The sequence below is a fragment of the Sapajus apella genome, unplaced genomic scaffold, assembly GCF_009761245.1.
Source record: "Sapajus apella isolate SASKATOON/1434 unplaced genomic scaffold, GSC_monkey_1.0 scaffold6, whole genome shotgun sequence".
Classification (NCBI taxonomy): domain Eukaryota; kingdom Metazoa; phylum Chordata; class Mammalia; order Primates; family Cebidae; genus Sapajus; species Sapajus apella.
Genome location: NW_022436946.1, coordinates 65,809,621 through 65,822,758, shown reverse-complemented (window position 1 = coordinate 65,822,758; position 13,138 = coordinate 65,809,621). Strand labels below are relative to the sequence as shown.

At 38.6% G+C, this 13,138-nt stretch overlaps 1 protein-coding gene across 4 annotated transcripts in view; it reads right to left on the bottom strand.

Moving 5' to 3' along the window:
• The window catches only part of UBE3D (ubiquitin protein ligase E3D), a 194,178-nt gene that overhangs the window by 145,890 nt on the left and 35,150 nt on the right, over nucleotides 1-13,138 (bottom strand). For all 4 annotated transcript variants that reach the window (XM_032275421.1, XM_032275417.1, XM_032275420.1 and 1 more), the window contains exons 6-7: nucleotides 2,148-2,217; nucleotides 654-762 (exon numbers count right to left, since the gene is read on the bottom strand). In XM_032275421.1, the coding sequence (XP_032131312.1) occupies nucleotides 654-762; nucleotides 2,148-2,217 (179 nt within the window). The remainder of the gene's footprint in view (nucleotides 1-653; nucleotides 763-2,147; nucleotides 2,218-13,138) is intronic.

Here is a 13,138-nt window from a genome sequence, read left to right as displayed (position 1 = left end):
TGTTTTAAACATAACAGTACTAAATAGGAAAAAAAAAGTGAGACAGAATAGTGTTATAGTGACCACAAAAAGGCCATTACAAACTGAGAGGAAAAAACCTGATTTTGTGGTATGAGCTTCTAAATAGTAGGAGTCAGGATTTCTTTCTCTCTGTATCCCTAGTACCTCCTACATAGAGGCACTTGATCATGTGTTATTAAATTAAGGGAGTTGATTTATGAATTAAACTGATATTAACATTTTTAAAGACAGAGTCTTATTCTGTCACCCAGGCTTAAGTGCAGTGGCACCATCTTGGCTCATTGCAACCTCCACTTCCCAGGTTCAAGCGATTCTCCTGCCACAGCTTCCTGAGTAGTTGGTACTACAGGCATGCGCCACTCTGCCAGGCTAATTTTCGTATTTTTAGCAGAGCTGGGGTTTCCCCATGTTGGCCAGGCTTGTCTCAAACTCCTGACCTCAAGTGATTCACCTGCCTTTGCCTCTAAAAGTGCTGGGATTACAGGCGTGAGCCACCGTGCCCAGCATGATATTAACATTTTTAATCCCTTATTTTCAACACCTGAGAATTAAGAAAAAAGAATGAAAAAACTAAAGAATTCTGAGACTGTGGATTCCTAGCTTACAAGAAGCTGGATAAAATAATTTCTTACCAAGATATACACTTTGTTGTCCTGACCTTGAATCGTGAATCTAAAAGTGCTTCTAGCAGAGGAGAGCTGCACCAGACACTGGGCAATCACGCTCTGGACAAACTGAGACCTGTTTGAACAGAAATCAATTTTCACAATGTGTGTCTCATAATAACTCTAACTGGCAAGATAAGCAAAAAATACCCACAGGGTACCTAAAAGGCAGAGACATCCGCATGTCAGACTTTTCTATGTACTGCTCATTCCCTCACAATCTGTACTGATGTGGATTTTAATATATTTTAATGTACTCAGGTTTGCTACATTCTTTTTAAAACCTATTCTCCAATCCATGACACACTTTATACCCCAAATCTAACTATTCACCCCTATTAAATGAAAAAAATCCATGTTAGAACAAGTCAATATTCCATTTGTGGTATAGCATATTAAAGAGATAATAACCAATTTACAAAAGAAGGCAAGAGATTTCCTGACAAACATCAGACAGTATTGTCTACATTTTTTTCCCTCAAGTGTCAGCTTTGAGGTACAGAATCAAAGTATTTACATAAGGATAAAAGTCAAGACTATACTCAGATTGCCATAATTGTTGGATATCAACAAATAAGCTGGAATAAAGACATACATGGTTAACTTGTTTGCAAACTAAAAAGAGTCAAAGAAACACTAATAGATTTAGTAGATAAGTACCATGTTTTTAAAACATAGGAGTCACTTGAAACTGACCCATGTTTCAAATGTTAAATAATTCAAATTAAAACCAGAAATTATTCAAAAGCTTATTGGTGACTAGGTGATAAGATTCTGGATATCTGGTAAATAGAAGCATAAAAAACTTTCAGAATTAGAAGATTTATAAGAGCACATTTGTCTACAGCACTATATGAGGAAAAGATTTTTTTAAGTCCTCAAATCTTTTATATGTGTGGTTTGGTTCAACTATCTAAAAGGCTTTCTTTTTCCTTTTCCAAATAAAGAAAGGTATGAATAAAAATGAATTCCCAAATGATCAGTTGTACTTCCTTTTCCCTACCTTTGAAATTACAAATATATACCATAGAATACTACTCAGCCACAACAAGGGATGAAATAATGGATTGACAGCATCCTGGATGTAATTGGAGACTATTGTTCTGACTGAAGTAACTCAGGAATGGAAAAACAAACATCGTATGTTCTCCTTCATAAGTGGGAACTAAGCTACGAGGATGCAAAGGCATAAGAATGACAAAATGGACTTTGAGGACTTGGGGAAAAGGCTGGGTGAGAGGTGAAAGATAAAAGACTACACACTGGGTACAGTGAACACTGCTTGGGTGATGGGTGCACCCAAATCTCGGAAATCATCACTATCATGTAAACAAACACCATCTGTTCCACAAAAACCTATTGAAAAAAAAATAAATTCAAAACCAAAAAATAAATAAATAAAGGTCTGAATAGGGGAAAAAAAGAAATTACAAATAAATAAAAGTAATTTGCTATTTGTACCTTGGCATGATGGGAAAACTTCTCTCAGATGACTGAATAATGATCTCTGTCATATAAAACTTGGTAGTTTCTAGAAACAAAAAAGAAAATTAATACTTTCCCCAATACGCTAATAATTTTATTGTGGGCATGTTGCTCCAAATTATGACATTCCAAAGTAAATATTCAATATACTGGTAAAATTAATATTCAGTATACATTTTCCAAAAACTACTTAGTTTCAGAAGACAAAGCATTGGTCACTAAAGGGGATATTTCTGAAGCTTCTGTGTCTTTTTAGAAAATAATGCCCAGAGACTCTGCTCACACATATGGAAGATTATAAAAATTAGTTACACCACAGGCATAGTGCACTTATGTAGAAATTAGTCACTGGGTTTCCTCAATTCTACAGAACAGCTACAAACCTGTGAGTCAATAAAAAAGTTTCTGGTTTGTTTTTGTTTTTGATTTACTATTTTCCCAGATAAAGGTAGTTCTAATGGCTTCCACTTGGCCTTTTCTACCATAATAGCCTAAATTCACAGGTTGAGAAACTAATGTGGGGATTCTGTCAGCCGCTAAGTGTGTTAATTTCAATTAAGCACTCTGGAGTTAGGGAAATAATCACAGGAAGCATCCAGGGATCCACCAGACCCATTGTGAAATGGTCCTGAGCCAAAATTTAATTGATCGCCTGATCCCCCACACACACTCTAACTGGAGGGCCACAGTGATGTTTTGGGTCTTCCAGAATTTGTGTTCATTTAGAACCGGTGTCCAGTAGTCCCTAAAAGGTGTGATTATTTGTTTTTCCCCAGCGCACATGGGGAACTGTTACCCTGATAAAGGCCATGGTTCCCTTTGCAGAAGGCTAGGAGAAAGATTAACAGTATAAATTTTAGGTAGCATACTAGGGTTTTTCTTGAAGGCACCTGGCCTCTCCTTCATTCAAGGGGTCCTGGGTCTACAAAGACTCATGTGTGAGAATTGACTGAGTGGCCAGGACTCTCTGTTTTTATGATTCAACCTAGGCTTTTATTCACTTGATACAGGACTTTCTGCTTATACAAATCAAGTAAGATAGCCGGGCGCGGTGGCTCACGGCTGTAATCCCAGCACTTTGGGAGGCCGAGGCGGGTGGATCACGAGGTCAAGAGATCGAGACCATGCTGGTCAACATGGTGAAACCCCGTCTCTACTAAAAATACAAAAATTAGCTGGGCATGGTGGCACATGCCTGTAATCCCAGCTACTCAGGAGGCTGAGGCAGGAGAATTGCCTGGACCCAGGAGGCGGAGGTTGCGGTGAGCCGAGATCGCGCCATTGCACTCCAGCCTGCGGAACAAGAGCGAAACTCCGTCTCAAAAAAAAAAAAATCAAGTCAGATTTTAGTAGGCTTCTAGACAACACCATGATCAACTAGCAAACACCACAGGTCTGAATAATTCAAATTACTGTGATTGTTGTCTTGACTTTCTGTCATTACACTAACCACACCCACCTTGCCTTTGATGTTTGAGTGTTCCTACTCAAAAAGGGGTTTTTAATCATAGCACCCCAAAACACAGATGCGGTGAACCTCACATTAGAATCTACCCAGAATCTTACTGACTCTATTGAGGTACAATTCGCACTAAATCTGGTTACGATTACCTACAGAAAAATTTAAATAGAAGACTAGATATTTAATAGACATAAATGTAAACACAGCCATCTTGGATTTCTAAAAAAATCAAATAAAAATGTTTAATCTTACTAACAATGAAAAAATGTACATCAAAACAAGATTTTTTTTTAGCATCCAACAAAATATTTTAAAGTGATAAGGTGCAGTGCTGGATATGCTTATTCACATAGATGGATATGCTTATTCACACACTGCTGTGAGAACTGCAAATGGCAGTTTCTGGAAAGCCACTTTGCAAAGGCCTTAAAATTGTATATATACTATGGAACCATAATTAACTATATAAGAATTTATTTCACATAAATACTCACTGGTATATAAAAACACTTATCTATAATGATTCTTGTAATAATATCAACAGAAAAATACTGAAAACAAATGTCTAAAAATTGAGAATAGGTTAAACAATTAAATGTTCAGGTAACATAATTCCATGCATGTTTCAAATTTTAAATAGGTCAAATTAAAACCAGAAATAATTAAAAATGAGGCTGTCATTAAAAATGGATTGTTGGCCAGGTATAGTGGCTCACACCTAATGCCAGCACTTTGGAAAGCCAAGGCAGGAGGATCACTTGAAGCCCAGGAGTTTGAGACCATCCTGTGCAACAAAGTGACAGCCTGTCACTACAAAAAATTGTTTTAAAAATTAGTCAGGCACAGTGGCATGTGCTTGTAGTCCCAGCTACTTGGGAGGCTGAAGAAAGAGGATCGCTTGAGCCTAGAGGTCTGAGGCTTCAGTGAACTATGCTCCAGCCTGAGAGACAAAGTAAGATCCCATCTCTTAAAAAAATAATATAAAACAGCGTTGTCAAACAACTTTTAATAAGACAGAAAATTAGTTTTTGAAAGTAGGTAATTGCTCAATATTACACACAGAAGAGGTCAAAAATAAACCAAGTAGTTTAATAGATTATTATATCGATAGTCATGATAGATTTACCCATTTTTCCTTGAAGATCGGTCAATATTTACTATTTTGAAGTTATGTTAGGTGCAGAACTAAACTAAACCTTTTTAACTTTATGAAATAACTATGTATTTATTTATTTACTTATTTAAGACAAGGTCTTGCTATGTTGCCCAGCTGGATTGCAGTGGTGTGATCATAGCACACTGTAATCATGAACTCCTGGGCTTGAGTGATCCTTCTGTGTCAGCCTCCTGAGTAGCTAGGACTACAGGTATGTACCACTATGCCCAGCTAATTTTTTGTAGAGACAAGGTCTCACTATGTTGCCTTGGCTGGTCTCAAGGGATACTCTCATCTCCGCCACCCAAAGCAGAAGTGATCCTTTTTAACCCAGCTGTTATTAATCTATAATTTAATTATAATACTTTAATCCCACAGGTATTATTTCTATTATGTTATAGTTAATACTCATTTAAGTGTTATTTGAATATTCATTATTTTATCAAGCCTTATTGAACTTAGACCTTCTATGTGGGATCATTTTCTTCTACCTGAATACAGGTAGAATTTCTTTTCATAAGGAACCACTAGTAGTGAATTATCCCAGTTTGCATTTGTCAGAAAATATTTATCTTAGCCTTCATTCTTGAAGGAAATTTTCACTTGATATTAAGTCCTAGGATCAACAGTTATTTGCACACATTGGCAATATTGTTCCATTGTCCTCAGGCTTCCATTACTGCTATTCTTTTGAAGGTACTCTATCAGTTTCCTCCAGCTGCATTTAAGATTATCTTCACTTTTTATTCTACAGTATTTCTCACATGTGTCTAGAACAGATTTATTTTTATTTTTCTTGCTAGGACTTCACTGAATTGGAATTCACCAGGCTCCTTGAATCTAGAGATTGCTGTTCTTCAACACTTTTGTCAAACTCCTAACAATTAGCTCTTCAAAAATTGTACATGCTCCATTCTTTTCCTCCTGGAAGTCTGATTAAACATACACCAGAGTCTCAGTCTATGCTCTATTTCTCTTACTCTCTCTTCTATGTTTTTTGCCTTTTGTCTCTCTGTGCTACGTAACAGGTTTTTCTTGTCATCTATCTTTTGTTCATTAATTCTGTCTTCAAACTGTTAACTAATCTGGTGTTAACCCACTGGCTGAGTTTTTAAAATCAATTATAATACTTTTTTTTACAAATTTTATTGTGTCTTTCCCAAATATGCTTACTGTTATAGTTTCCTTTTTTTTTTCCCTAACTACCTTCAAATGTTTTGTACTGCTAAATATGCTAAGCATGGTTATTTTACAGTTTACATGTAATTCCAATAAGGAGTCTATTTTCATTATTATTTTTGTTAATGCTTGTTGATGGAAGTCTAATTTACTTATGTGCCTATTTATCTTTGGTTGCATGATGAATACTATATCTGAAAAATTATCTGTGAGAATAACATGAGTTTTACAATGAAAATATTTCCTTACAAAGGTGATTTTGCCAGGCACCTGGCAAATGTCTTAGAATAAGGCAAACTAAACCAAATTTAAGACTTCAAATTCCCTAAAGTCCCAAAGGATTGATTTCTGTCTTTAATTCCACAGGGCTGTTCTACTTCCAATTCACCCTCACTGTGAGGGCACATCATTTAGGGTCTCCTATTTTTATTAGGTTCTCCTCTTGGGTAGTCTTTCATCTTTGTCCTTCTCAGAACAAAAGTTCTAATTTTAGAGAATGGGCAAATTGCGAAGAAAATGTAGCTTGAATGTTGTGCTTACCTCTTTTGAGTTTGCTTTTGTGGTAATTTGCCCACATTATTTTCCATTCTCCCTGATTTTATCCTTCCTGTAGTTTCCAGTTACCATCTGGTATCTTTTGTGTCAGCCTGAAGAACTGCCTTTATCATTTCTTGCACAGCAGGTTTGCTAGTAATCCATTATTGCTATGTATTTATTTGGAAGCATCCTTTATTTTGCCTTCATTCTTGAGAGATAGTTTTGCTAGATATAGCACTGTTGGTTGTCACATCTTTTTCCCTCCAGCACTTCACATTATCTTATTTCAGTGTCTTTTGGTTGTCATTATTTCTATTAGAAGTTCACCTTTATTGTAGTATGAAATCCCTTACATATGAGGTTTTTTCTCCTTCTACTTCAAGCATTCTCTCTTCGTCTTCAACAGTTTACCACAACATGCCTGAGTGAAGTGTTTTTGTGTTTATTTTACTACGGGTTCATGGAAATTCTTAAATCTGTAAGCCAGTATTTTTCAAACAATTTGCCAAGTTTTCAGCCAGTTTTTTCTACAAATATTTTTTCTGACCCTTTCAATGTGTCCTTATCATTTGAGACCCTATTTAGACATTTGTTAAACACCTGATATTGTCCTGCAAACTGGAGGTTCTGTTCATTTTGTTTCAGACTGTTTTATGTTTGGTTAATTTGCATTAATCTATAAGTTCTATTTTTTAAAAAAATCTTTTGTCATTTCAAATCTGTAGTTTAGGTCATCTAGTGAATTCTTCTTTTGTTATGGTACATTTTAACTACAGAATTACCAATTTGTTTTTCTTTGATTTTTCTAATTTACTGAGATTTGCTATCTGTTCAAAGGTTTTCTTAAAAAGTTACTTGCCATATTTATAATAGCTGCTTCCATATGTTTGTCTGCTCAGTTGAATATTTGTGCTAAGTACCTGTTAAGTCATTTTTTTCTTGAGTATAAAACATTTTTTCTGTTTCTTTGCACATCTAATAATTTTTAGACAGAAGCGTGATATTGTGTCCAATATGTTGTAGTCACTGTGGATTTTATTTTGCTCTTCTGAAGGTTGTTGGTTATTGGCTGGGATAGCAGTTGATTGACTTGCCTGGACTCAAACTGTGAAACGTATCTCCCCACTGTGTGTAGCTATTAATATCTCTACTCAGCTTTAATTTTGTTTAGTTTGGCTCCCTGGCAAGTAGCCACTGTACCTGCGTAGGTTATCTGTCAGCAAATAATTTGGGATGAGGCTCTACTCGGATACCTCAAGCCAGTAACACTTCTTGCAAGAATTACCTTCTGCTACCCGAGTAATGCAATCAAAGTCACAGCAAATTCACAGGTCCTGTAAGCTTTCAATCCTTATTGAAAATACATACAATAAATACTCCTTGCCATTTTTTTTGTATGTATGCAGAGTTTAGCAGTCAGCCAGAGGTGTGTTAGGACAGAGAAGTTATCTCAGCCCTTCTATGACACTTTGTGCAGCAGGTGGTTTTTCCATTGCTATAAATACCTGAGGGTGAGTAATTAAAAACAACAAAAAAAGGTTTCTGATATGGTTTGGCAGTGTCTCCACCCAAATTTCATCTTGAATTGTAGCTCCCATAATTGCCACGTATCATGCGAGGGACTCAGTGGGAGGTAACTGAACCATGAGGGCCCGTTTTTCCCATGCTGTTCTCATGATAGTAAGACTTATGAGATCTGATTTTATAAAGCGCAGTTCCTCCATACATGCTCTCCTGCCTGCACCATGTAAGACCTGCCTTTCCTCCTCCTCTGCATTCTGCCATGATTGTGAAGCCTCCTCAGCCATGTGGAACTGAGTCCATTAAACCTCTTTTTCTTTATAAATTACCCAGTTTCAGGTATGTCTTTATTAGCAGCATGAGAACATTCCAATACAGTAAATTGGTACTGGCAGAGTGTGGTGCTGCTGTAAAGATATTGGAAAATGTGGAAATGACTTTGAAACTCAGGTAACAGGCAGAGGTTGGAGCAGTTTGGAGGGCTCAGAAGAAGGCAGGAAAATGTGGGAAAGTTTGAAACTTCCTAGAGACTTTGAGGCATCAAAAGATAGGAAAATGTGGGAAAGTTTGGAGCTTCCTAGAAACTTATTGAATGGTTTTGACCAAAATGCTGATAGTGATATGGACAATAAAGTCCGGGCTGAGGTGGTCTCAGACAAAGATGAGGAACTCATTGGGAACTGGAGCAAAGGTAACTTTTGTTATGTTCTGGGAAAGAGACTGGTAACATTTTGTACCTGCCTAGAGATCTATGGAACTTTGAACTTGAGAGAGATGGTTTGAGGTATCTATCTGGTGAAAGAAATTTCTTTTTTTTGAAACCAAGTCTCATTCTATTGCCCAGGCTGGAGTGCAGTGGTGCTATATTGGCTCACTGCACCCTCTGCCTCCCAAATTCAAGCAATTCTCATGCCTCAGCCTCCTGAGTAGCTGGGACTACAGGTAAGCACCACTACGTCTGGCTAATATTTGTATTTTTTTGGTAGAGATGGGGTTTCACCAACTTGACCAGGCTGGTCTTGAACCCCTGAACTCAAGTGATCCACCTGCCTGAGCCTCCTAAAGTGTTGGGATTACAGGCATGAGCCACTGTGCCCAGCCTGGTGGAAGAAATTTCTAATCAGCAAAGCATTCAAGAAGTGACAGAGTATAAAAGTTTAGAAATTTTGCAGCTAGATGAATAGGTATAAAAGAAAAACCCATTTTCTGGGGAGAAATTCAAGCCTGCTTGAATCTCAAGCGGAAGTTGCTTTTGCAAAGCTGCGAAATTTACATAAGTAACAAGGAACCAAATCTTAATTACCAAGACAATGGGGAAAATGACTCCAGGCCTTGTCAGAAATCTTTGCAGCAGCTCCTCCCATCACAGACAGGAGGCCTAGAAGGAAAAAAGGTTTCCTGCTGTGCACAGCCTGGGGACTTGGTGCCTTGTGTCCCAGCTGCTCTAGCCGTGGCTATAAGGGACCATGGTACAGTTTGGGCCCTGGTTTCAGAGGGTGCAAGCATCAAGCATTGGCACCTTCCATGTGGTGTTGAGCCTGTGGGTGCGCAGAAGTCAAGAATTGAGGCTTGGGAACCTCCACCAAGATTTCTGAGAATGGACAGAAATGCCTGGATGTCCAGGCAGAGGTGTGCTGCAGGGCTGCAGCCCACATGGAGAACCTCTGTTAGGGCAGTGCAGAGGGGAAAGGTGGGGTGGGAGTTCCCATATAGAATCCCCACTGGGGCACAGCCTGGTGAAGCTGTGATAAGAGGGCCACCATCCTCTAGACCCCAGAATGATAGATGCAGAGACAGTCTGCACCATGTGCCTGGAAGAGCCACAGTAACTCAATACCAGCCCATGAAAAAACTGGATGGGGGAGGGGCTGTACCCTGCAAAACCACAGGGCCAGAGCTGTTCAAGGGCATGGGAGTCCACCTCTTGCATCAGCATGACCTGGATGTGAGACATGAAGTCAAAGGAGATCATTTTGGAGCTTTAAGATTTGACTGCCTTGCTGGATTTCAGACTTGCCAGGTGCCTTCAGCCCCTTTGTTTTAACCAATTTTTTCCCATTTGAAAAGGGTGTATTTACCCAATGCCTGTACCCCCATTGTACCTAGGAAGTACCTAACTTGCTTTTTATTTTACGGTCTCATAGGCGGAAGGGACTTGCCTTGTCTCAGATGAGACTTTGGGCTTGGACTTTTGAGTTAATGCTGAAATGAGTTAAGACTTTGGGCAACTGTTGGGAAGGCATGATTGGTTTTGAAATGTGAGGACATGAGATTTGGGAGGAGCCAGGAGCAGAATGATATGGTTTGGCTGTGTCCGCACCCAAATCTCATCTTAAATTGTTGCTTCCACAATCCTCATGTGTCATGGGAGGGAGCTGGTGGGAATTACCTGAATCATGGGGGCGAGTTTTTCCCATGCTGTTCTTGTGATAGTGAATAAGTCTCACAAGAGTTGATGGTTTTATAAAGGGCAGTTCCCCTCACATGCCCTCTTGTCTACTGCCATGTAAGATGTGCCTTTGTCTCCCTTCACCTTTTGCCATGATTGTGAGGCCTCCCCAGCCATGTGATACTGTGAGTCCATTAAACCTTTTTCTTTATAAATTACCCAGCCTCCAGTATGTGTTTATTAACAGCATGAGAACAGAGTAATACAGTTTCCTTGTCTCATGGTTCTGCAGGCTGTACAAGCATGCCTCCAGCATTTGCTTGGCTTCTGGTGAGGGCCTCAGGAACCTGACAATCCTGGTGGAAGGTAAAGAAGGAGCAAGGTGTCTCGCATGATGAGAGCAGGGATGAGAGACAGGGGAGGTGCCATGCACTTTTAAAATAACCAGATCTCATGAGCATTCACTCACTATCATGAGGATAGCACCAACACATTCATGAGGGATCTGCTCCCTGACACAAACACCTCCCATCACACCCTACCTCCAAAATTGGAGATTACATTTTATTAACAACATGAGATTTAAAGGAGACAAACATCTGAACTATATTACTGATATGGTTTGGATCTATGTCCCCACACAAATCTCATGCTGAATTGTAAACCCTAATGTAGGAAGTGAGGCCTGGTGGGAGGTTACTGGATTATGGCTGTGGGTCCTTTATGAATGGTGTAGCACCATCACCTTGTAGTACTTGTGATAGTGAGTGACTTCTTACAAGATCTACTTGTTTAAAAGTATGTAGAACCTCCTCTCATTCTCTCTTGCTACTGCTTCCACCATGTGAGACGCCTCACTCCTCCTTTGTTTTGTGCCATGATTGTAAGTTTCCTGAGGCCTCCCCAAAACCAGAAGCTGCCATGCTTCCTGTATAGCCTGAAGCATGATAAGCCTATTAAACCTATTTTCTTTATAAATTACACAGTCTTGGGTATATCTTTATGCAATGTGAGAATGGACTAATATAATCACTTTGCTTCTAAATATACTCCTTAAAATTTCTACTTTCTCCACCACCTACCCTAAACCAAACCCATCACGTAGAGACAGTAAAGCTGTGGGCTTTTCCTGCCTGAGTTGGGAAGACATAAGGTGGCACGGTCCACCTGCATCCCCAGGCAAAAAAAAAAATTACAAACTTGTTATTCTTTCCCAATACAGTAGCAGTTTTCCAGTACTTAATAGTTCTCAAACTGCTGCTTTACTTTTGTTCATTTTCCAGTACCCTAATATGGTTCTTAATAATTCTTAAAATTGTCCAGTTTTGTACAGGTTTTCTACAGATTGCCCATTCTCTTCATGACACCATTTTTGGAAGTGGAGTCCTAGTGATTTACTTTTAGAACACATGTGGATATAGATCTCTTATGCCACCGCAAAAACTCATGCATATTGACCTCCTAATATACTTTTGTATCACATTACAATGTTTAATTAAGTGAATATTCAGTGTTTACATTATTATTATGATAATAATACCACAGAGATGTTTCCTTCCTTTTTCAACCTTTTGTTTTTTACTGCAGTGAATAACTGCTTCAATTACCTTTAGCTAATCCTTTCCATATAATAAAATGGTTTCTCTCAAGATTATCTGTCACATATTGATATGGTTTGGCTCTGTGTCCCCACTCAAATCTCATGTCAAGATGTAATTCCCACATGTTAAATGTGGGGCCTGGTGGGAAATGATTGAATCACGTGGGTGATTTCTAATGGTTTAGCATCATCCCCTTAGCATTGTCTTGTGATAGAATTCTCACAAGATCTGATGGTTTAAAAGTGTGTGGTAGTTCTCTGCTCTCTCTCTCTCATCCTCTTGTGAAGAAGGTGCTTGCTTCTTTTTTTGCCTTCTGCCATGGCTGTAAGTTTCCTGAGGTCTTCCCACCCATGTGGAACTATGAGTCAATTAAATCTCTTTTCTTTGCTAATTATCCAGTCTTAGGTAGTTCTTTACAGTAGTGTGAAAGTGGACTAATACACATATGGTCAAACAAATCAACTAATTTATCAATTCTACTTTATAACTAAAAAAAAGAAAAAAAAAAAAAACGGCCAGCTATGCTGGCTCATGCTTATAATCCCAGCACTTTGAGTTCAGGAGTTTAAGATCAGCCTGGGCAACACAGGAAGATGCCACTTCTACAAAAAATTTAGTCAGACACAGTGGTATGCACCTGTGGTTCTAGCTACTTGGGAGGCTGAGGTGGGAGGATCACTTGAGCCCAGGAGGTTGAGGCTGCTGTGAGTCATGATCACGCCACTGCACTCCAGCCTGGGCAATAGAGTGAGGCTATGTTTCAAAAAATATGTATATTACAATCTTCTCTCCCATAGGCCTCAATACACGTTGCTTTTCTCTAGGCCTGCTGTCCACTCCTTATCCTGCTCTCCTGAATTGTACAACTTGTTAGCCAATTCCATGTCATCTCTTTCTAGATTAAATTCCTATTTTCAGTGATCTATATTTTACGGTGAATTACTAAGAAAAATAAACTGTTAAGAACTGTGTTTTGAGACTTTGTTATTTGCAAAATGGCTTTTATTATTTTCATATTTGACTGATAGCTTGACTGTGTATAGAATTCTGGACTGAAAATCTTTTTCCTTTCAAATTATGAAGGCACTGCTTCACTGCCTTCTAGCTTTCAGCTAGCTCTGC